The sequence below is a fragment of the Artemia franciscana genome, chromosome 7 (genome assembly GCF_032884065.1).
Source record: "Artemia franciscana chromosome 7, ASM3288406v1, whole genome shotgun sequence".
Classification (NCBI taxonomy): domain Eukaryota; kingdom Metazoa; phylum Arthropoda; class Branchiopoda; order Anostraca; family Artemiidae; genus Artemia; species Artemia franciscana.
In genome coordinates, this window is record NC_088869.1 from 42,881,811 (window position 1) to 42,908,367 (window position 26,557).

The following is a 26,557-nucleotide window of genomic DNA, read 5'->3' on the forward strand; positions in this document are numbered from 1 at the left end:
TCGGATCTCAATGAAATTTGATGTTCAGAAGGATATCGTGTCTTAGAGCTCTTATTTTAAATCCCGACCGGATCCGGTGATGGGGGCGGGGAGTTGGGAGGGGGAAACCTAAAACTTGGAAAACACTTAGAGTGGAGGGATCGGGATGAAACATGGTGGGAAAAATAAACACAAGTCCTAGATAGATGATTGACATAAACGGGACGGATCCGCTCTCTTTTGGGTAGTTGGGGGGGGGGGGGTATTTCTGAAAAAATAAAAAAATGAGGTATTTTTAACTTACGAACGGGTGATCGGATCTCAATGAAATTTGATATTTAGAAGGATATCGTGGCTCAGAGCTCTTATTTTAAACCCGACCGGATCTGGTGACATTGGGGGGGGAGTTGGGAGGGAGAAACCTAAAAATTGGAAAACACTTAGAGTGGAGGGATCGGGATGAAACTTGGTGGAAAAAAAAACACGAGTCCTAGATACATGATTGATATAACCACAACGGATCCGCTCTCTTTGGGGTAGTTGGGGGGGGGGGTTAATTCTGAAAAATTAGAAAAATGAGGTATTTTTAATTTACAAACGGGTGATTGGATCTCCATGAAATTTGATTTTTAGAAGGATATCATGTCTCAAAGCTCTTATTTTAAATCCTGACCGGATCTGGTGACATTGGGGGAAGTTTGGGGTGGGGAGACCTAAAATGATGGGAAACGCTTAGATTGGAGGGATTGGGATGAAACTTGGTTGGAAAAATAAGCAGAGGTCTTGCATACGTGATTTACATAATTAGAACGGATCCGCTCAATTGCGGGGGGGGGGGTAATTCTGAAAAATAAGAAAAATGACGTATTTTTAACTTACGAAGGAGTGATTGGATCTTCATGAAACTTCATATTTAGAAGGACCTCGTAACTCCGATATCTTATTTTAAATCTCAACCGGATCAAGCGTAATTGGGGGGGGGGCAGTTGGGGGGACCGGAAATCTTAGAAAATACTAAAAGCGGTGAGATCAGGATGAAACTGGATGGGAAGAATAGGAACCTGTCTAAGATACGTGACTGACATAACTGGACCGGATCTGCTCTCTTTGGTGGAATGCGGGGGGGGGGGGGGTAATTTTGAAAATTGAAGTATTTGTAACTTACGAAAGGGTGACCAGATCTTAATGAAATTTGATATTTAGAAGGATCTTGTGCTTTAAAGTTCTAATTTCAAATTCCGACCAGATCCTGTGACATTCGGGGGAGTTGGAGGGGGGAACCGGAATTCTTGGAAAACATGAAAATTGGAGTATTTATATCTTACGAATAGATGATCGGATCGTAATGAAATTTGATTTTTAGAAGGAATTCATGTCTCAGAGCTCTTATTTCAAATCCCGACCAGATCTTTTGACATTGTGGGGATTTGGAGTGTAGGAATCGGGACGAAACTTGGTGGATAGAATAAACATATGTCCTTGATACGTGATTGACAGAATCGTACTGGATTCGCTCTCTTTGGGGGAGTTGGGGGGAGGGGTCCAGTGATTTGGCGAGTTCAGTGCTTCTGGACGTGCTAGGGCGATGAAAATTGGTAGGCGTGTCAGGGAGCTGCACAATTTGACTTGATAAAGTCGTTTTCCCAGATTCGACCATCTGGGGGGCAAAAGGGAGAGGAAAAATTAGAAAAAATTAGGTATTTATAACTTACGAGTGGGTGATAGGAACTTAATGAATTTTGATATTTAGAAGGACTTTGTGACTCAGAGCTCTTATTTTAAATCTTGACCGGTATTTCCTTTTTAATCCTCTTATTTTCCTTTTTAAATCAATCTATTGATTCATAGAATTTTGTTAGAGCTCACACCATATGATCTCTTGGCTCTTAGCTCTTCTCGCCTCGTCACAAGTGCCATATGAGCTCTTAGCTCTTGTTTTGTGGAGCAAAAGCATTTTAATTGCAGGTTCTTTGGTTCAGGGAAAAGCTACAATAGACTTCTTTACAAGCATTTGGTCTACTGAAATGGAAAGCAACAACTAGCTCATTCACTTATCTATGAGAAATATTATGCTTAATCGTTCTTGAAACCGCCAGAAAGTACGGCTCTTCACAAAAATACCCCATTTGTAAAAACACTGCATTTTGCATTCTTTTAAGTGGCTATGTATCTCAACTTTCTTGATTTTGGCAAATCTGCTTCATAGTTTTACCCGAAGTGTATCACATCCAGTTCTTCTTATTAAATGAAAAAATCTCCTTTCCGAAGAAAAACAACAGTTTTAACTTTACATATATTCTAAAATTTTACTAAAGTCTCTTATTGTAAGGTGCTTAAGTCAGCGCCTAAGCCCCAATAATTCCAAAAGAGACAAATGGAGACACATTTTCCATCGGATTCTCTTTTCATTTATGTTCGTATCGCAAAAACTGTCATAATTGTGGATTTCATCAACAGTAGTACGCAAGACTACAATACTAATTATGTATTTCATTTGTAAATTATTTAATTGACAAAAATGTTCCAACTTTTAACCGTAAACTTTATGAGAGAGAAAGTTTCAATATAAAACCATCAGAGACAAGATTTTAAGGCATAAACTTTTGAAATTAGAAAATATGGATGCTTGGCCGAAGACAAAAAGACCTACCCAGCATTCAATATAGGCTATTAAAACGGCTTGGTGTTGGTCTTAATCACCGAAGCCAAATGGAAAGCATTTTCTTTTAAAGAAAATGTCTTTCATTGGCTGTCAGTGACAAAAATCAATTGCAATCGATTGCAGTAAGCAGTATTGAATGGGGATCTAGTATTAGTAGATAATAGTTGGGAAGAAATTAGCCTTGAAATAATCTTCTAAAGTCATTCTAGTGTTATTTCAGTTTGTATACACATTCACAAATAAATGCGTGAAAGCAGGAACATGAGCTACATTTTTAACGAAATAAGAAATATAGGTGTACCATAAAGAGAACAAAAATTGCAATGATAGGAATTATAATGGAAAGTAGGACAAAAAATGAAAAAATTGACCCCCCCCATCCAAAAAAAAAGTTTTTAGTTAAACTTGAAAATGAATTGAGTTTATTCAACAAAACACTATCCGTAAATTTCATACAAAGAAAAAAGAGAGTCAATTCGTTATGTCGCCCATAACCCTAAAATAAGGCAAAAAACAACCAAACAAAAAAATACAACTTACGCTGCTCCCCAAAAGCCAAAGCTACCAATCTGCCAATCCGATGTCCAAGGCTTTGACAACAATTTACCGTCAATTCGCAAAACAGCTAAATCTCGTACATGACCTACAATTGTCAAGTTTGAACCACTTCCAAACTCGGCTGTTGTCCTGTACAGAATATAGCCAAAACTTTGTCCGCTATCATTGTTCATGGGCAAGTCTTCCATAGCAAGAGGTAGTTTCATCCCCGCGAACTGAAGCTCACCTGGCTTAGAAAAGGTTAAATATTAGCTAAGGCAGACAAGAATATATTAGTTTTTACTATAAAAGTAATGGTGTAACTATGCTTTTTGTATCTGGAGGGGAAATGACTTCCCATGGGTAAAGGCAGAAATTCTTGAAAGGTCTATTACAGAAGTCTAGTTTCGGATCTACGACAACATTTATCCACAATAGCTTTTTTTTCATATTTTTATGTTTGAAGTTAAATTGTTTAACTTCGAGAACTTTGGACATTGTTTGCGTAGGGGATCTAGTTTGGCACTTCACAGTGAATAGGGAAACTTTCGTTTTTATGAGGTGCACAAAGCGAGGTAATAAATAACACACTTAACAGTCTTTAAGACGAAGCCATTATTGCCTGAAGAGCAAGTCCTGATTTTTTTTTACTACCTTCCCCGTCAGAGTTTGATAGCCCTTCAGCTCGAACGCTCTTCCCAATGCAAGCAAAACTCTCAACCTAACCGGTTCACGATTCCATCTCATCATTCACATTATCGGCATAGATTGATTAAGAGCTAGGCTGGACTTCTAGTTATGTCCAAGTAAGCTCATTTATCACTTTCCAAGTCTCTTTTGTATTACCTTTGCTTTGGCTCAGTCTTTTGGCAAAATGCTCTTTTTTGCTATGCTTCTAATTCAGTTAACATGATTCCAAGTTATTTTGAATTCTTGGACTTACTTTTCCCTTCAGTACTAGAATACTCCTCGCAGAGTTTCTCATTCAAAGAAGACTCTTCAAGTACTTCGACGTTGATCCAAGATTCAATCCTGTACTAGCTGAAAGAATTCCATCATATGATCAAATGCACTGGAGGTACTATTTGATGTATTAAAAAGATCTTCGAAGCTAGTGAAACTTAAGTATTCCCTAAACTTTTCCACTTTTTAGCTCATGGAACTTTACCTTTTTTGTCAAATTTCAGGACTGTTTTACCTAACGTGAGTTGGATCTACAGCTAATAAATGATCTGAGCAAGGTTAGAGAGACATGTTAATTGAGCACATAACGTTAATTGAAGCCCCAAAATTACTACTTAGATGCGTTGGAATAATGTTAAAACGAAGAGAACTTGCAACGATTAAATCTAAAATCCAATTTATCTCAACGCAAATCAGACAAATTGAAATCACCAACGCAGACAAATCCAGTCTTGCACGAGACATTTAAGCACTAACTCCTCCAAGTCACGTAAGAAACGCATTCAAATTTCTTAATTAAAATTTCCAATCAATTTTTCATTGAAACACCAATTAAACTATTCACAAACTTAATCGTTTACCACCACCTTTTTTGCTTTATATATCTTAGTGCTGAAATACTATATGATTATTTTCATTCGTAACTTTGCATATTCGTAACAAAATTCCATAACAATTCCATAAGAATTTCATACCCCAGTAGCCAAAAGAACTCGAGGAAATCAGATTAGTCCGGCAAACAAAACCTAAATTTGGGACGGTCTCTTCTCTTTTGAGACAAAAGTTTAGTTTCCTAACATCAAAGCAATTTCTTGAAATTGACTCATTCATAAATTCAAAGGGTTGTACATGTTAATCAAACATTATCAAGTTAACAGTATAAAATTAAATTTCAAGTTATCTACATTTTACTAAAGAAGAATATAAATCATTAACTAAGTATTTTCCAATCCGACACTCAAAAGTTATTAGAATCTTGGTTGAAGATAAGCATAAGGTCGCTGACCACTAAAAAGCGTTACAAGGCTTTTTCAGCTTGTGTAAATCAAACAGAAAAAGGTTAACAGCAAAAAAGAAGATGAAATAACCCTTCCAACTATTTGTGTATTATTTAGGTAACCATATACTTTACACTGCCGATCTAATGATCTGATTTGCGCCCCAATGTTAATGACATCTTGGCACAGAATAAACATACGGTCATTAACTACTGAATAGTCTAGCACAGTGGTTCTCAACCGGGGTCCACATGGACCCTAGGGGTCCATGTAATATTTCCGGGGTCCACAGGCAAAACACAAAAAATTGGGGGTCCACAATGATATTTTGGGGTTCCATGAAGAAAACCAACTCAGAACGCTCTTATTCTAAAAAATTCAATTCCTACTGTAATTTACTGTTCACTTTATATTGTGTTCATTGTGTGATACACCGTCAACACTTAGTTGCAAAGAAAATGAGTGCACATCTGCATGATGCCCTTACTGTTGTAATAAAAGTAGTTAACCATATTAAATCAAATTCTCTCCGAGACCACCTTTTTCGTGAATTCTGTAAGCAAAATGGAGAAAAGTTTGGGCGGCTTGTATTACATACAGAGGTGAGATGGCTATCAAAGGGGAATTGTCTTAGGCGCTTAATTGCACTTTGGGATTCTATTGTTTCCTTTCTTGCTGACACACAACTTGGAGCAAAACTGCTTGCAAATAAACGTGATGTGTTTTACTTATCAGATATATTTGAAAAATTTAATTCACTTGATAAACAGCTCCAAGAAAACAATTCTGATCTGATATCTAGTAAAAGTTCTATTGCTGCTTTTCTATGGAAACTACAGCTGTATAAGAATTATATCAGGCGTCGTGCATTTGAACAGTTTCCTTGTTTGGCCTGTGTTAACAGCGAGTTGCAAGATGAAGATCTTGCATTATATGGTGAATATTTGAAAAATATACATGAAGATATGCAAACTCGGGTTGGCGACCTACTCGGGATGGATATGCTGATTTGGGTTTCAATTCCTTTTGAAGTTAATGTTTCCGAAATAGACATATCTTTGCAAGAGTCCCTCAACAAAATATAAAGTGGTGAAATAATGCATGGAAAATTCAAAGATAAAAACTACAATATACGGGAAACAAATGATGTTGCTACAAAGTAACCTTTGCTCTGGAATAAAGCGCATTTCTACGTTATTGCTTTTCCTACATCTTATCTTGTTGAAGCGGCATTTAGTCGTATTTCTCAAATGTTATCAAAAGATTGCAATAGACTTGACATTATGAAAAGGGGTGATCTTCGACTATCATTAACATCAATAGAACCAAATATAAATAAACTCGCCGAGAAGAATAAAGCACAGGGATCTCATTGAATAAACATGCCTTTTCCTTTTTTTTTAATCACACACTTAATTTCAACTCCTTTTTTATCCAGTTTACATAATGTTGGGGTGAAACTGCCTGAGGAGCTCTAATCTCTATAAGCTTTTGTTGCTTGCCCATGGAAGAAACATTGTAATATTGTAGTTATTATCGCAATAATAGTAATAATAATAATAATTATTATTACTATAGTAGAATATTTTATTTGTATTAAGTTAGTTTTCATTTAAAAATAAAGCTTAATCGTATACTATTTCTTTGATAATAAAAACCTTAAAATTTATATTAGTGAAGAATAGAAAATTGTTCTTATGTCCAATAGCTATGAAGAGGTCCACCAAGATAAAAAGAAGGGAAAAGGGGTCCATGGGGAAAAAAAGGTTGAGAACCACTGGTCTAGCAAAACACTCAAGCGTTCTTATACCTGGTTTTATTCAGGTCAAAGCTTAACTCTTAACCTCTTTCTGCAGGACGGAGACAAGTGCGGTAGAGGTTATATATCGTAACAGCTTATAATTATCTTGAAAACTATTTGATTAGATTTTCAGTATATTATTTGATGATATATGTTGTAAATGTGACCATTATAGCATTTATTTGTCTTATCATTCCGCATTATTTCAGTACCATCTTAAGTATTGTATTAAACAAAAACAAAAACAAGTTTTTTAAATGAAAGTAAGGAGCGACATTAAAACTTAAAACGAACAGAAATTACTCCGTATGTGAAAGGGGCTTTTCCTCCTCAATGCCCCGCTCTTTACGCTAAAGTTTGACTCTTTCTCTTAACTCAACAATTTAAAACAGTAAAAAACTTTAGCGTAAAGAGCGGGGCATTGAGGAGGAAAAGCCCCTTTCATATACGGAGTAATTTCTGTTCGTTTTAAGTTTTAATGTCGCTCCTTACTTTCATTTAAAAAACTTGTTTTTTTTTGTTTAATTTCTGGACGTTTTTGAATTAATGTATGTTTTGATCTTGGCTCTACGCACATAAATAATTAAAACGAAATTTGCATATTAATTTTTTTTTGGCTAAATGGCTTTTTCATAGTTTTAATCGAAAGATTTTGAGAAAAAAGGAGCGAGGGAGGAGGCCTAGTTGCCCGCCAATTTTTCGATTACTTAAAAAGGCATTAACTTTAAATTTTTTACGAACATTTTCATAAGTAAAAAATATACGTAACTTATGAATTAACTTACGTAGCGGACTTCTGTATTCGTATGTTTTTATTGCGTATATGAGGGGGCTCGCCCCTCGTCGATACCTCGCTCTTTACACTAAAGCTTAAATTTTGTCCCAATTCCTTAAGAATGGCCCCTGAATCACAAAGGCCGTAGAATAAGTAGTTGTAATTGCTAAAAATACTTTAGCGTAAAGAGCGAGGTATTGCGAGGAGGTAAACCCCTCATATGTGTTATAATGTCTGTTCGTTTTCAATTTTAATGCTGCTCGGCACTTTCAGCAAAAAAACTTTTCATATTTATTTTTTCATTGTTTTTTAAATAATGCTAGAAATTCCTGCGCCCCCTCCATTGAAAGTCTCTTTCCCCATGAGAAGTTCCTCCATGGGAAGATCCTCCCACGTAATCCCTCCCCTCAACTCTCCCCCCAACCAAAAAATCCCCCTGAAAACGTCTCTACACTTCCCAGTAACCATTACTGTATGTAAACACAGGTCAAAGTTTGTAACTTGCAGCCCCTCCCAAGGGGACTGCGGGGGAGTAAGTCGTCCCAAAAGACATAGTTATTAGGTTTTTTGACTATGGTGAATAAAATGGCTATCTCAGAATTTTGATCCAGTGACTTTGGGGAAAAAATGAGCGTGGGTGGGGGCCTAGGTGCCGTCCAATTTTTTCGGTCACTTAAAAAGGGCACTAGAACTTTTAATTTCCGTTAGAATGAGCCCTCTCGCGACATTCTAGGACCACTGAGTCGATACGATCACCCCTGGGAAAAAAATAAACACGCGTCCGTGATTTGTCTTCTGGCAAAAAATGCGAAATTCCACATTTTTGTAGATAGGGGCTTGAAACTTCTACAATAGGGTTCTCTGATATTCTGAATCTAATGGTGTGATTTCCGTTAAGATCGTATGATTTTTAGGGGGTGTTTTCCCCTATTTTCCAAAATAAGGCAAATTTTCTCAGGCTCTTAACTTTCAATAGGTATAACTGACCTTGATGAAATTTATATATTTGAAATCAGCATTAAAATGCGATTCTTTTGATGTAACTATTGGTATCAATATTCGATTTTTTAGAGTTTCGGTTACTATTGAGCTGGGTCGCTCCTTACTACAGTTCGTTACCACGAACTGTTTGATTTTTCAATGAATTAATGCAGCTGATTCAGTTTTGAACTTTTGCCAGTCAATATTAGCCATTGAAAAGCTTCAGTTTGCTGTAGCATGTCAAATCGTCCACTGTTAATTTTTATACGGTTATTTATGAATTAACAGGTATGAGAATTTTTCTATATTGTTTAGCAGATTTTGGATTAGAAGATATTTAAATGGAATATAGATTTATTAAATTAGTATATTAAAAAGTATGAAATAATGTTAGTAGGCCGCAGGAAAATAGGTTAGAAATTAAAATATAATCTTAGCAGGGCCTTAAGGCTTGGATTTAAATGTGAAAATATTGTGATAAGAATGTGGAATGTAAGTGTTGGTTCTTTTTTAGGGTTCTTATTTCTGTTTTGTTCTGCTACTTCGAGACTTCGAGATATCAAATTAAAAGCTGTCAATTTCGTCTTAAGCTTCCTTTAATTGAGATAGATAGATTCAACCATTTATTATAACAATATACTCTTGCGCTTCCTTCAAAACCCCCATTCCCCCCCCCCCAATTGTACTAGCATTGGCTGAAGATCGGCAATGACACGGAGATCCGCACTACCATATCTGTGAAGTCTGGTGCCGCATCCTTTACTTTTCCCCCCTATATAATTAAGTATAAGGAACTATCATCAGGGACCTGTTGAACTGCCCGAGAACCTACTCGTAAACTTTTTCGAATATACAGTCAATTTTGATAGTTTCGGTGTATCACCATTCTGTTGGTAAAATTATTAACATTAAAAAAATTAAAACAAAGTGACAAATGACTATGTTTTCTATGTTAACTAATGAAGCACTGAAGATATTCCACATAAAAGAGGTTTTCATCCAATTATCCTTTGGCCTAATAACCAAAGCAAAGGCCATAAAATATAGATTACTTACCACATTTCTGACTAAATTGTCAAGGTTAACATATTCTGTTAGAACAGCACCACGATAAGCTACCTTGGACTTTTGTTCAGGTGGCTCTGGGGTATAAATTGGAGGCAGGTTGGGTAGAATCATCTCACGAATTATTGTATATTTTCGAGTGTAATCACCTGCTTCTGTCAAGACTGCATCATAGTCTGCAAAAATTAAATAAAATATGGTAACCTATTATTTGCTAATATACTAACCAATATAAAAGTAGTAGAATTCCAATTCGATCTTGGCACCGTCCTGATGTCGAACTCGTGCATTATTTTTCACAAAATTCTTTAAATTTCTTTGTTCATGATACATTTTGAAATATATTTAATAAAATTCAATTTTAGTAACTATAAACAATTTATTCATCACATCTACAGTTTGAGTTGAAACATAAAGGTTGTTTCAGAGCTTTAATAGATTTTCATTAAAATGAATTCCTTGATATGGGCAATTTAGGAGGATCAGCCAAATTAAATAGGAGCCAGATATTCTCAATGTTTCAGTCATATCGATTCCATTCGTCGAAAACTGATAAAGGTAAACAATACTTGTCGTCAGATGAGTAATTCTTTGACATTAGAAAAATTAACTTAACATAGACGGACTAGAGAACTTACCATAGCTACTGACATCAGCCAAATAATGTGGAAAGATAGGAAGAACATTCGCACCGTTCAGGAATCCAAAAGAAGTTCCTCCATGGAACATGTAAAAATTCACGTTACCATACCATTCGTCACTCAATATAACAGAGAGCTCGGCGGCCATATCTAAAAGTAGTAATATTGAGGATGCACACATACATTTATACATACATACATACATATATATATATATATATATATATATATATATATATATATATATATATATATATATATATATATATATATATATATATATATATATATATATATATATATATATCTTTTCTAGAGCACATAGTTCTGGGAGACCAGGCATAGCCTGGGCCCCAGCACTCGACAAGTGTGTATATATTGATTCTCGTTTTCACTTGTCTACGAACCGTAGATAATGTGAACTTCTTCTTGATATCATGGCGTCACTTCAAGTTCTATGCAGCCCCCCCCCTGAGAAAAGTGAGAATTCTTCGTTAAAGTTTTGACCTATCTAAATCATTTTTGTTGCCAGAAATGTCAATATGCCAGTTTTAAGAAAAAAAACTATGCTGGCAATTTCGAGGAAAAATAAACTCATTAATACACAATTATTGCTCGCTTAATTAATTAAGAAAGTCATATAATTCCAACAAAAGAGATTTCTTCGGCAGTGTTCAATGCTTTCTAACGACAGCTACATTGTCGTTTAACAAGATAAAATGCTTTTATTTCCAGTGCAAAAAAAGTCCTGTCTTACACTGTCAACAACATATTGCCTTTAAACAGGGTAATAAATTCCATTAGGCCTGGTGGGTCATTAGTCTAGAGCTTGCTAGCATCCAAAGGCCCAAATGAAGCTGATTTGTCATACAACGTGGCTGGCAAGCCAAACTCGTAAAAAAAAAAATAAACAAAAATTGAAGTGTAAAGTTGTATATAGGAATGCTTGTTACGGTCTAAACGCATATTAAGTACTAAACCTTGCTTCTTTTAGTTTTGCTTTTATTAATACAATTCAAATATAGCCGTGGCATTGTACAGTTAAGATAAGATAAATTTTACTTTAAAAATGTATACAAAACACTTTGCAGCACCTGCTAAGAAAGCCCCAAAGGGTTTGTTGGCAGCAGGCGGTAGTCTTCTCTACGCTTCATAGTACTACATACAAACATATAAATTACATACATATACATACAAACATACTATTCTTTTGCAAGGAAAAATCTCTTAACTGCAGCCCTGGAGGATGTCAGACGACTCGAATTTCTTTTTTAATTGGAATAATATCCCCTACAGAGGGGGCAAAATTTCTAATTACAAAAGAAGCTCTAACCATATTTCTAAATGGGTGTACCAGATTTGATGCCCCTCGTGTATGATGGCTATGGAGATAACTATTAATGGAGAAAAGATTTTCGAAAGAAGAGGGAAGAATATTATTGATAAATTTATATGTGAAAATACTAACTTGGTAATATCTTGTTTTTGAAATATCAAAAGTTGATTCTTAGTGTAAAGTTCATTAACATTATGAGTAAACAAAGTTTTAGGTGACAAAAATGATGCAATCGAAAAACTTTCTGGGATACTAGGGTTTTAACTCGGCAAAGCACACCCAGAGATCTGGACAACATTGAAGCTATATTATTTAAATGTGTTTTCCATGATAGATTTTCATCAATCATAAAACCAAAATATTTCGTTCCCTTTTATTTGATTTCCTTTTATTTGATTTTGTCGACTCCTTTTATTTGATTTCCGTTTATTATTAATCTAAATTAGTTTCAATACTAGATATCCAAGAAAATAAAATGTAATTAGTTTTAGTATAATTTAATGTCAAAAGATTGAAATCTGCCCACTCAATAAACTCGGTCATTGCCTTTGTCATTTTATTAAAAAGTAGATCAACTGATGGAGCAGCTACAAGTAAAAGATTATCGTTTGCAAATAGGATTATACCAGCCTCTGACAAATAATACTTAATCCGATCTATAAAAATTAATAATAGAAAAGGACGCAGTATCGAACCCTGAAGCACTCCGCAAGTTATCGCACTAGCCATAGAAGTAAAACACCCATTCACCACAATTTGCTTCCGGTCACTTAAATAAGATTCAAACCAAGACAAAATCTTTCCGGTCAATCGTGTCAAAAGCCTTCTTCAAATTCAGGAATAAAGCAGCTGGAATCAGACCCGCTTAAAACGACGTATTTACCCAGTCAACAAGTTTAATAGTTGCCATTTCTGTGAAATTATATTTTCTAAAACCATATTGAGTATTTATAAGAATTTTATTATTTTCAACGCAATCAGTTAGCCTGGTTCATATATTTTCGAAAAGAAAGGGAGGATAGAAATGGGTCTTTTGTTTGAAGGTTCGTCTCTCTTACCTCCTTTGTGCATTGGTATTATTCTAGCGACCTTCAGAACTTCCGAAAAAATTCCTTTTTCCATAGATTTATTAATCAAATTACATAAGACTGGTGTTATAACTTATTTAACTAATTTAGCAATCTCAAGAGAAATCCCGTCTGCACCACTTGAATTTGATTGCATTCTACTGATTATTTTACTCACTTCATTTATAGTACAAGCATTAAAAACCAACTGATTTTCTACTGGAACTTCCGACTGAACTATTTTGGGAGGCCCCTTAATTCTTTTCCGAGCATCATCGCAAAGTTTTGCTCCCTCACCAGAAAAATATTCACATAAATCATTCGCAACATCCTTTGGGGTAGTCAAAGCCCCCCCTCTGATTGTAATTTGTTAATAACTTCTATTTTACCCTTTTGACCCAGGAGTGAATTTAACGTTTTCCATGTTTTTTTCATATCACATTTATGCTTAATACACTCATTTTGCAAATACATTTTTTCAGCTTTCCGTTTCAATCCGTTTAAAGTATTCTGACAATTTTTAAACTGCTGAAAATTAATGAAAGATGGTTCATCTAGGTATGTTTTATACAATTGATTTTTCCGACTTATAGAATTTGGAATACCCTGGGTAATCCATGGTTTCTTTGGGAATTTTGTTCAAACCCTTTTAAGTCTTCTAAGAGGACACGTCTCATTTAAAATCTTTGTAAACATTGCAACAAAAATATTATACGCGACCAACGGGTTATCTTCTTCAAAAACTGAAGTTAAACCTGCATCACCCATATAGATTTTTTATTTATTTGAACAGCCTTATTTATAATCCTGTAAGATTTTTTTTATTTTACTAAGAAGTAAAATATGATCGGATCCATCCGTAAGTAAAACATCAGCATATGAACTTTCAAGCAGCTTTCCGTCGATAAATATATTATCAATCAGAGTCGCAGACTTATCAGTTACTCGTGTAGGAATAGTTACCAGGGGTACTGGAAGGATGAATTGAATTAAGAAAATCTAGACGGCTTGTGCTTTTAAGAAGGTCAATATTGAAATCCCCCATTACTACTTTATATTACTTTATATTATGATCATTATCAAATTTCTCCATTAAATTCTCCATCTCCTCAATAAAAACTTCCTCATTAAATGACGGTGTCTTATAAACTAAACCAACAACTACATTTTTATTAGATTTATCTTCTATTTCAATAAAAAGAGTCTCAAGCCTTCCTTCAAGCCACCCGGGAGAGATCCTCTCTCACCCAATACGAAACTCCTTCCTTTATCAACAAAGCTAGACCGCCTCGCTCCATAACCTGTCGTTCTTTTCTTTCACTTACATTTCCTGGAAACTGGAAATCCAACACAGAAAAATTGTCCCTATACTACACAAACGTCTCACATAGTCCTATTACTAACAGTGTTTCTTACATTTCACTTAATATGTTAAAGAGCGTAGGGTGCGCAGTCCTAAGGCATTGGCAATTCCAAAATTCAAAAGTAATATCCTCTTTGATCGACCATTTCTTCAGCGACTGATTATCCAAAACATTACTAGCTTTAATTGCTTGCGTATTATTTCCTTCACCTAAATTATCATTTGCAATGGGGGTGGATAATAATTGGTCAACAGAAAGCCGATTACTTTCTAAATCTGAAAGCCTGCTGGTCATACTATTCATGGTAATACTCTAGGACACTCAATAGTGAGAATTCCTTGATATCTCAATAACGAAACTAACAAAAATATTTTTGACAGGTAATTAACGAAACAAAACAGGCGATCCCAAATAAACGAAAGAACTGAGGATTGACTCAACGTGTCAGTACTGATCACTGATCAGATCATATAGTGACCTAATTTTCAAGATGGCTGAAATGTTTTCGGGTTTGGCTAGTACACGGCTGCCATCAGTCCATACATTCCTAACTCCCCATTTGTCATGTTCCAGAATCAGCCAGTTGCTTGCGTTTTGGTGTTAAATATTCGGATATAAATACTTTTGATCGGGCCAGCTTCTTTTTGCTCATGAACATGCGCTTCGCTTAATCAGATGAATAAAAAGTGACAAGGACGGGCGGGAGAACATTCTCCGCTGAACTAACTCGAGTCTGTAAGCATTCAGTTGACTCGATATCACTAGCAAGCACACGGATCCCCATCTTAGTATTGAATAGCTCTAGGACGCTACTGGGCAGTGTTTCCCCACCTTCTGAGACAGTCAATGGATTAGAAGAACGTTTGATCTTCTTCCTCAACGCCCCGCTCTTTACGCTAAAGTTTCTTACTGTTTTAAAAATGGAGTTAAGAGAAAGAGTCAAGCTTTAGCGTAAAGAGCGAGGCGTTGAGGAGGAAAAGCCCCTTTCATATACGGAGCAATTTCTGTTCGTTTTAAGTTTTAATGTTGCTCCTTACTTTCATTTAAAAAAACTCGCTTTTTTTATTTAATTTCTGGACGTTCTTGAATTAATGCATGTTTTGATCTTGGCTCTCCGCACATAAATAATTAAAACGAAATTTGTATATTAACTAATTGCAATTAATCGGAAGATTTTGAGAAAAAAGGAGCGAGGGAGGAGGCCTAGTTGCCCTCCAAGTTTTTGATTACTTAAAAAAGTAACTAGAACTTTTAACTTTTTTACAAACGTTTTCATTGGTAAAAAGGATACGTAACTTACGAATTAACTTACGTAACGAACTTCTATATTCGTATATTTTTATTGAGTATATGAGGGGATTCAACCCTCGTCGATACCTCGCTCTTTATACTAAAGCTTAATTTTTGTCCCAATTCCTTAAGAATGACGTCTGAATCACAAAGGCCGTAGAATACATAGTTGAAATTACTAAAAATACTTTAGCGTAAAGAGTGAGGTATAACGAGGAGGTAAACCCCTCATATGCGTAATTATTTTTGCTCGTTTTAAGTTTTAATGTTGCTCCTTACTTTCAGTAGAAAAAACTTTTCATATTTATTTTTTCATTGTTTTTTCAAATAATGCTAGAAAATCCTGCGCCCCTTCATTGAAATTCTCTTCCCCCATGAGAAGTTTCTCCATGGAAATATCCTCCCACGTAACCCCCCCCCCCTAAACCAAAAAAATCCCCCGGAAAACGTCTGTACACTTCCCAGTAACCATTGCTATATGTAAACACAGGTCAAAGTTTGCAACTTGCAGCCCCTTCCACGGGGACTGCGGGGGAGTAAGTCGTCCCTAAAGACCTAGTTATTAGGTTTTTCGACCATGATGAATAAAATGGCTATCTCAGAATTTTGATCCGCAGACTTTTGGGAAAAAATGAGCGTGGGAGGGGGCCTAGGTACCCTCCAATTTTTTTGGTCACTTAAAAAGGGCACTAGAACTTTTAATTTCCGTTAGAATGAGCCCTCTCGTGACATTCTAGGACCACTCAGTCGATACGATCATCCCTGGGGAAAATAAACAAACAAAAAAACAAATAAACAAGCATCCGTGATCTGTCTTCTGGCAAAAAATGCGAAATTCCACATTTTTGTAGATAGGAGCTTGAAACTTCTACAATAAGGTTCTCTAATACGCTGAATCTAATGGTGTGTTTTTCGTTAAGATTGTATGACTTTTAGGGGGTGTTTCCCTCAATTTTCTAAAATGAGGCAAATTTTCTCAGGCTCGTAACTTTTGATGGGTATAACTGATCTTGATGAAACTTATATATTTAAAATCAGCATCAAAATGCGATTCCTTTGATGTAACTATTGGTATCAAAATTCCAATTTTTAGGGTTTCGGTTACTATTGAGCCGGGTCGCTCCTTACTACAGTTCGTTACTACGAACTGTTTGAAAGTCCTGGTCCTGTATCCTAATATACCGCGAATTATATTATCGACAGTTTTTCAAGCAATACAAACAATTATTTCAAACATTATTAGTGAAATTATTGAATCTATTCATAAGGAGAACGGATTTACTCACTTCCTTGTACCTTCTAGATTGAATGAATGAATGCAGCAAGTATATAGCCATTAGCGTTATTTCGGCGGAAGGAAATTACTTGGTGGGAAGAAACTTACTTAGCATGATGATACTTATTAAGGTACCTGTTGATTATTCAGAACACAGTCAAAAATTTTATCTGCAAGATCTGACAAAACCGATTTATCTATCTGCGTTCGGGGATAATTAGCTTAGGATCAGCGGAAAAACTACGTCGTAAAAATGTTTCAATTAAATATTTAATAAATAGCTGTTCCATAATTTTCTGTTGTAGTTCCCATAATTTTTTTTTTAACAAAGTAATATATTTTAATCATATTTTGGTATATTTCTTAGGATTAACCTAACTTCACTTCTTGGGTGTGTAATGAATGATTAACAAGTATGATTAACAATTAACCCTTATTAAATTAAAAGCTACAGATAAGTATTAATAGTGTGGCTTTCGGAAAGAGTGAGGTTGACAACATTTTTACACTCTGATTAATAATTGAGAAGTTTCTGAGCTGTCAGCAACGCCGTATCCAGGGGGGGGGGGGTCAGGTTTGTAACCCCCATAGTTTTTGTCTTACTCACAAAAAGAAAAAAATGTGTATAACCAAATTTTTATGCGTTTTTTGAAGTTTTTTGTATCCCCCCCCCCCTCTGAACAAAAATCCTGGATTCAACAGATCAAAAATTTTTAGCGATAATCCCATCCCTAGACGCTATATTAAATGTGTGCTTTAAAGTAATTATCGCTAAGTATGAAAGTATTCTAACTAGAGTCAAGATATAAAGGAGAATCATTAGTAGGTTTGATGAGCACTTAGGAGTAAAGGAGGGCCGTGTGTGACCCCTGTTAATTTGGACTTTTAATTTTGATGGGAACTGGACGCTCCTCCTTCTCGCCCGGCATCAATGATTTCACCAGCAGGAGTGTGTTGTAGGAAACATAGCAAAGGTTGCTTACTAAAGACTGCTAGCTATTCAATGAATTGGAAATAATTAAAATCAAAAAATGCTGCTGAATAGTCTTTATATTGACGTATTATTGTATCATATGCTAATCTATGTAAACGTCACATTTGTAAAGAATGAATTATACAATTTGTGAACTAAAGACAGAAGAAATCATGATTGAGCATTGGGGTAACGACGAGTATGCTAGTCAGTGGAATAAAAAATATTAAAAAATGCACAGTATGGAAAAGAACCTTAGCATGAAGATTTAATCCTGTTTTTATTATCACAAAGTATTGTTTGGCTTAGCTCTCCTTTCCAAGTTATTCTCTTTTTCACTTTGTCTATATTTAATGTAATACCCCCTTAAAAAAAATCAATTTTGTTTTGGTTTTATTATGATCATTAATACATTTTTTACTTTTTATTATTATTTTTTTTTCTAAGAGCAAACTGGGGGCTCTTCATGTTGAGTTTAACCTTATCTCAGTTTACCCTTGATTTGGTTGTCAAAACTTTCTATGCATGGCCGTAAATTTTCGTTGAATACATAAAGATCAATACCTTCCGGATCATGGGTGTTATGCCAAGGTTCGCCCCAGTGATCAAACCAGCCTGTCCAAAATTCCATTGCCAAGTTAGGAACACCAGGCTGAAGCTCTTGCAGTTTGGCAAATTCCTCAGCGGCCCCATACTTAAAATTGGCTGACTGAATTGCTGCAAAAATAGCAATAATACACAACAGTTATTTGAAATACAGAGGCATTCTTCCAGCCTAAGTTACTTTGTAATAAGAAGAATTGCCCCGTGACTTCAACAATTGTTGATGTCGATACTATCTTTATTCTAAAAACAGGTAGTTTATCAACATGTCCTTGATAATTTATAAATTCGTAACCAGAGTATTCCACAGAAAATCTTTTTCTGTTATTAACATGTAACAAGTTCTAATGATCGAGTGACACTAGGTTTACAATACACCTTGGCTTATGAATGACATGCTATTTTCATAAATTTTGTCATCAAAAATGTACTATAGACGGCGAAAGAATTTGAAATGGTAAAAATCTGGTTTGAAAACTAACCTGTTCACAAATATTACTGACTAGTACTATGTCTATGTTTTCAACCGTATTCATCTTATAAAATAGATAATGAAGATGAAGCTTCAAAATACAGAACTATTCTAGAAGGTTCATCTTTGAGAGGTTTATACTCCATGACCGCAAAAATAGATGGCGTAAAGCGTAGTGACACCAAAGATTACAAATGGAATGTTAAGAATTTTATGACATGTAGTTTTTGTTTATTTTCAACCGTATTCATATTATAAAATAGATAAACTGTGGTTTTTAAGAAGCTTCAAACTTCTATTTTTTTCAAAAATAAATTCATCTTAATTCTAAATGTTCAATCAGAAAACGCAAACTTGGGAATCGTGTAAATAAGAACTCTAGATCTTACGAGCGGGACGCTATTAGCTCACTGGTCGTGTGTAGTTTCGACCTTATCCACAGTAAAGGTTGGGAATAGCAGCTCTCCAGAAAGAAAAATATGCTAGGAGAAAAAGAGAGACTTTTTAGATTGCTAATTTTAAGCTCTTTTCATGGTCTAGTCGCGCTTTTGACAATTCATCCAAAGCCCCCTCCCCCTCCTAATGAACTTATATAGCTCTAAGGAATACAATAAGTAACATAAAAAACAATGAAAGTCTTACTTTATAACATACAAGTTACATAGATTAAACAGATTAGCAGGTTTCCTTCTATTACTATTAACATTTCAACTCATTTTTGTCTAATCTTCAGCACAATCACCGACTAAACTGGATACCTAGAGTAGCTAGTTATACAATAGATCAAGCAATAGAAAGAACAACAAAGAAATATCCTTCTAGGGTTATATGTGTTTCCTTGAGGTGGGGGGTGCATTGGCAGGATAAAGACTATTATGTTGAAAGGATCATAAAATTGGGAATATAATAGTCAAATTTCTATTTTATGTTCGTTTTATATGTAGCCTAAGGCTATATAGAGAGGGGCTGTTTATAAACTATCAAAACGCAAATAAAACCATGAAAAAGAACATAAAATTAGCAATCTAAAAGTCTCTCTCTTTGTCCTAACACATTTCCTTCTGGAGAGCTCCTATTCTTAACCTTCACCTTTATTATCCACAACACTGACTATAGTGCAGCCAAAACAGAGACCAATTAATTTCCTACAATCCCTAAAAGCGTCCTAAATTTAAAATTTGATTCCCGGTATCGACAAGAAAATCTTCAACCAAATATTTCATCTGTTGGTCTTTTGGTCCCTATTGATAACTGGACTTCCTACCTAAGCCCAACAAGAGCATTTCAACAAAACACAACATCATTCTATTTATTAATTTAAATCTAGTAACACATTGGTGTGTAATGGAAACTGTTTAAATTTTTGCTCAATATTGCCTAAAAAATATCAATGGGTAAAACAAAGAAAAGATAGAAGGATTTAAGATCCACAAGTACCTTATCTGAGTTTATTATATTACATGAATTAATGCAGATAGTTTGCAAATGCCCAATTGATTTTAGGTACCGTAAAAGACATTCAAGACGAAATAAATAATTATAAGCCCATTGATTTATTAGATGGGCTATAGCCTATTGGAATAGTCAATCTATTACTATAATCAAATTACTATTTGGTTGCATTTTTTTTTAATTACCATGCAATCCTATCAAAAACCTATCAAAATGCTTTTCGGGTGCACATATGTCAAAAGTAAAAGGTGTAAGCAGTTTTCTATGGTAATTATATCAGTTTTATAGAGTTAGGGGATTCCTTCCGAGGGGAGACTGACTCCCTCAGCCTCCCATATAGATCAATAGGATCCATGCTAAACTTAAGGCGACCAATATAATCCATCTTGGTCTTGTTATAATATCTCCATCAAGAGGCTTGCTCAAAGAAAAGATTACCAAAAAACTCCCTCCAATGCTTTATTGCTGGATTGCCCGATCTACAAATAGAATTTGGTACCTATTGGCTGTTATAAAGGTTTTTTTACAGCTTAAAAAAGGTGGCCCAAGACGTTACATTGAGGGCCCCAAAAATGGTCCTAAAAACGAAAGAACATACTATAACTGGAATATTTTCGAGTCGGATTTTTCCTTTAATTTTCTGAAAAGCAGTTTTTGTTAATCCTTCATTAAAAATTACAAATTACATCTTATGTCTGCGTCAGGATTACGTTTAATGTTTCTACTTATACAATAAAACTAGCTTACCCGTCACGCGCTACTGCGTTCTCAAAAGAAAGAAAATTTAATAAAAATCCTTTCCCCCCAAAAACACTTCCCCCACATAAATCTCTCCCCCACCGTGTATTGATAACGATAGTGTTTTCAAATTTAAAATTATTTGAAAAATTCCACCTGTGGACAATTCTCCCCCCTCCCACGAAAATTCCACCACGAAGGTAAAATTCTCCACAGAAAACCCCATTCTGTAGATTAAATTTGTATTTTAATATATAGCTGTATTTGTAATTTAAATCTAAGCATAATAAAATCTAAGTATCATCTGAGCATAAGTTAAGAAAATAGTTTTTCTAGATTTTTTTTTAAATTCTTCTCAGCCACTAGGTTAATACCACTTTAACATACCTCCTTCTACAGATCCTATATCACCTCTCATTGTAGGAGTGTCAGAGGTAAATAAAGTTTCAGTGACTCCGAGTTCAATCATTTTGTCACGTAAGTGTTCCATATAAGTACGATCAACATCCTCCTGATAGTGTCCATATTCGTTCTCAACCTAGAAAGAAAGAGACATATAATATAATAACAATGACAATAATGAAACAATAACCTAATAACAATAATGTTGACATTGTCAACAGCGTAATTTATTTTCTATATATCGTACGCCAACGTTTTTGTATAATATATCCACAGCCCTTCCCTACCTAGAAAATTTTATTGATATAGCTAAGAGAAAACTAATTTTTTAAAAAGAAATTGGAACATAAAAACTTTAAGCGGATTAATCATACATTGGAAGTCACTATTTTAATTTCGATTGAAACATAATTAGCAGCGTTTCTTAATCAACCTGTTACCAAAAAACTCTCAAACATGTCATTCGACAGAACAACTTCGTACAATCCCCTTATGCGAAAATCCCCACCCAAGGTTGGATTGATTCTCTGCTTGCCAATAAGGAGCCCAACGTTGGATTTCTACTGCCATAGATTGAGCGACAGTCTTGCCACCTATCCCTAGACCAAGCAATAGAAACGTTGGCAAAAACCTTCTGAAGATTTTCACCCTTTTTTATTCCAGATTAATGAACAGTAAGTGAAATTTGAGACACCTTTTCCAAACATTTTCAGACAAACTATGTTGGAGTATGAAACCAGGAAGTAATCTGTGAAACATGCGAATTACGTGTCTTATTCTGCTTCAAGATACTCATGTTGCAATTTTTGGTCTCGTGTTCACCAACTCAAAATCAATTCAAAATTTAGTTATAATTATAACCAGTGATGGTGTGTGTGGGCTGGGGTTACATAGGCAGGTAGATCCATAAATGGGGATCTGAGTGATGGGGAATGGTATGAGGCAGAGTTGAATTATCGTTACCGCAATCCTGCCATCGAAATGAAGTGTTTCTATCTCAATCTATTTTCAATGATTCTTTTTTATTCTCAAAATACTCATCTCGTGTTCACCTTTTACCGTCTGTTTTTTTTAACTCAGGAAGGTCACATGAATTTGGTATTTGGGTCAGTTGGTGACTCGAGTGTCATAGATTGCTAGTTCTTCGTTGCATCATCTGATAACTAATATATTTTCCTTCGTTCCTTACCGATTTTATAAACATTTGTGCAATCAAAAGATCAAAAAAAAAAAGATAAAAGGAACAAACAAACAAATCAGTCAGCCTTTCAAGATAACAAAAAAAAAAAACACATTAAGAAACAATGCTTTATACGAAGTATCTTTAATGAGACTGGTGTCAAATTCTCCGACAGTGTACGGCCTTGGAAACTGAAAGATTACCTTGAAAAAGTTAGATACTAAATTCATAGTAACTAAAATTTATGAAAATCCCAAACATTGACCCTCTTTAGATCTTTGTAACTTTCAAAAAAAAAACCATAAGAAAAAGCTTTTTACAAAATAATATTACCTATATGTCGTTTATAAAAAAAACTAAGGCAAAGGTGTGCTAGTTTTCGAAGAACGAAATTACCCTTACGCTTTAGGTTTGCGGTTACGTTACGTTTGCGTTTACGTTACGTTTACGTTAAAGAGTCATACTCCTAAAACATAATCCATGGCTTTCAGCTTCAAATTGCATCAATTTAATCATTCCATGTGAGTTAATGTAAACAAGAAAAATAAATTGAAATTTTCCTTTGGGACCCAGAAGCGTCTCTCCAAAACTTGAGTTCTATGCCCCATTGAATAAATATATAAATTCAAATTGGAAATTAAAAAAAATCTAATAACAAAAAATGGTCTCACTCTCCTTAGCAATGATTTAAAAGGTCGTAATGTGCTTTCCACAATAATTTTCAAACAGTGTATACATTTTTTCTGTTGCGAAGACATTGATTAAAAATGGATACATTCAATTTAAACTAATTATCTTTGAACAGATTTTTCTGCCGAGTCCATCGACGCGAACGGTAAGAAAAGAAACCATGCTACCAAATAGAAACAAATACCTAACAATAGAATAGTGAAATTCCAAAATACAGGTTTACGTCTGTTCAAATATTCCCAATGACCAAATCAGCTTCAGAAGATTTATACTAATGCAAACGTTAAGTTTCCAGAATATAACAGCTCGAAAGTTTAATGAATTATTTTATAATTTTTCTTGCAATTTCGCATAAACTACAAAAGTTGCACACTTTATCTTCATCTGTAAATTCAATCTAAAACCTCATAGGAGTTTCACCATGTGTACAGGCTAGGAGGGGTGTAAAAAAAAACAAAAGAGAGATTTTTTTCTGAATTAAAACTGGACTGATTTTACTTATCGTCAAAGGCCCAGGCTCACTTTACTGCTGCGCAGTCCATTTACAAAAAAATAATTTTAAAACAACACAGGAATTCCGTAGCCACTTATAAACTGTCAGACGACTCCGAAGAATGGCAGCTGAAAGCTTGGCATCACCTCGCTCTTGCATTACTTTTGGCTCATCACTCATCAGTTGCCTTCTGCTCAGGGCTTCCACTATCCCCAAATTTTCGGTGATTTTCCCGTAAATCTATGTCTCCCCAACAAAAAAAAGTTTGGGCCTAGGGGCTCCTAAGCACTTGGGCCTAGGGGCACGAAAGATTTAAATCTGGCATGTATAAATACTTACGAAGCAATTTACAAGTGAGGAAGGAAGTCAAACTTACAAAGAAAAAGATCAAAAGCCGCTTTATAAAGAATTTATAGAAGGTCACAGTGATTGAGGATAACGGGCAGCTTAGAAGCCCCTTGCGCATGTTTATCACTAGAAAAGGAAGATTTATTCCATAGAGCTAAAGATTTACCTCACTATCTATTGATTCTGGAACCCATTTGGCCAAACATAAAACAGAACAGGAAAAATCTAATATAAAACCACAGATCCAGTTTATTCAAACTGAAATAACTGTTTTTACACAAGACACGTTAGAAAAACTGTTCTTGCATAAACAAGGATAACTTCAGGCTTTCATCATTGAAAATCAGAATTCCCGATCTAGACTAATAGATTATATTGTCTCATTTTGGATTCAGATTGACATTTGTATTCTAATCATTTAGAGTTTCTTTATTAATTTCTTTATTAATTAATGTTTTCCTGTTGTTTTTATTTATTTTGTTTTTTGTTGCACTGCTCTATTTAATTTAGACCCGCTTTTCTTTCTAAATTTTTAGTAAATTCAAAAGCAGTGTGGTTTAAGAAGTTGTTTGCACATAATTATTTACTATATTAGCTTTTTAATTGGTTAATTAATTATTAACTAATAATTGATGTAAAATCAGTTTGAAATTGTAAAATATTTATAGAAACTTCAAAATTTCAAAAAGGGTCATAAACAGTAAATACTAATAAGTAAACAACAAACTTGAAAAATAACAAAAGACATCACCTGCCACGCTATAATAGATCCATTTTTAGTAAACTGTAAATCAGTAAGCAGTGGTAAAAGCATGCCAAAAAACTTGTCAACCCTTTCTAGGTATCCAGGGTAGGAGGTACGAACTCTCATAGACGGATCTCTTTGCAACCAACTAAAAAATTATGGTAATAAAGTATTTATTTATGATTGAACAAACTGAAGATGATAAAATGTATGTCCGTATAAGAAAAAGGGTTTAGAATATAGTAAGATATACACTCAGGAACTCTACTGCTTTCTAAGAAAGCATAAGTGGTTTCCTACAACAAACTTGTAGAAAAAATTGTTTGGAAAAAATTCCAAACTATTTACTTGAGTAAGCTTGAACTTGCAAAGAGTAATATAACTTAATTTAGATACAGTAATTCAAAAACAAGTCTCAATTATAGAAAGGAAATATAATTCAATTTTACTCCTGAAATTTTATTTACATTTCATTTGTACCAAAGCACATTTAAAAAATGTTCATTTTAATATAAAAATATATTTATAGTTTTATTTTTTCCTTAAAAATGCCTTCTTCAATTGGACATTCACATCTGTTGAGCATTTTGCACGTAATATTATCCAATTAAGTAAATTCTTAGAGAATATATCTGTGTTTTATTTAAATATATGGATATAAAAAGATCATTAAACTGTATATCTCATAAAGGAGTAACTTTTAATAAAATGTTTTACACAATTCAAATTACTAAAGTCTGCTCAGTGTGTAGTGACAGAATTGATACAACTCAAAAACTCAATCATTATCTTCTTTATGTGTTGAGGAAAACACATCTTCCCCATCTTTTTGACAACAAAGACTACTAAAATCTCATCGCGGCAAGGAACCACCCGGGGAAAATACAGCATAAAGCCATGCCAGAATTTTAGCAGTATTTACCTCAAGAGTCCCCACTCTCGAAGGGAAAATCGTGACAACAGGCAGGATTGAACCGTAGTGAACAGAGTTTCCATGCAACACTGCAAAACAATCTACTCTTTCCAACTAAAACTGCTGTTACAAACTTTTTGCAGTGTTGCCTACTCTCCGACATATTCTGTTCAAAAAGCTTCGCTTTCTTTCTTCTAGTTTAGAAAACAACAGTCACAACACATTTCAAATCATTATTCTAAAGATGATAATAAATTTAGTTTTATTAGTAGTAGTCACTTTTGCTTTCCTCAGTGAGAGAACACATATAATGATCAGGACACGTCCTATTCATTCCTAGCTTACGTAAAGAACTTTTGTATTCTCATGTTTTTATTACATATATGAGGGGATTCGCCCCATCGTCAGTACCTCGCTCTTTACACTAAAGCTTAAATTTTATCCCAATTCATTAAGAATGACCCCCTGAATCACAAAAGCCGTAGAATAAGTAGTTGAAATTACTGAAAATACTTTAGCGTAAAGAGCGAGGTATTAGAAGGAGGTGAGCCCCTCATATGGGTAATAATTTCTGTTTGTTTTAAGTTTTATTGCTGTTCCTTACTTCCAGCTGAAAAAGCTTTTTCACTTTTATTTTTTAATTGTTTTTTTTTTAAATAATGCTAGTAAATCCTGCTCTCCCTTCATGGAAACTTTCTTCTCCCATTACAAATTCTCGAAGGAAAGTTCCCCCAGCATATCCCCCTCTTCTCAACCCCTCCCCCAAACCAAAAAAATCCTCCTGAAAACGCCTGTATACTTCCCAATAACCAT

General features: G+C 34.6%; 1 protein-coding gene across 1 annotated transcript in view; it reads right to left on the reverse strand.

The window, feature by feature from the left end:
* The window catches only part of LOC136029335 (beta-galactosidase-1-like protein 2), a 39,017-nt gene that overhangs the window by 5,424 nt on the left and 7,036 nt on the right, over nucleotides 1-26,557 (reverse strand). Inside the window, exons 3-8 of the mRNA XM_065707619.1 lie at nucleotides 24,838-24,979; nucleotides 21,361-21,511; nucleotides 18,273-18,425; nucleotides 10,400-10,552; nucleotides 9,753-9,937; nucleotides 3,182-3,429 (exon numbers count right to left, since the gene is read on the reverse strand). Of these exons, the coding sequence (XP_065563691.1) occupies nucleotides 3,182-3,429; nucleotides 9,753-9,937; nucleotides 10,400-10,552; nucleotides 18,273-18,425; nucleotides 21,361-21,511; nucleotides 24,838-24,979 (1,032 nt within the window). The remainder of the gene's footprint in view (nucleotides 1-3,181; nucleotides 3,430-9,752; nucleotides 9,938-10,399; nucleotides 10,553-18,272; nucleotides 18,426-21,360; nucleotides 21,512-24,837; nucleotides 24,980-26,557) is intronic.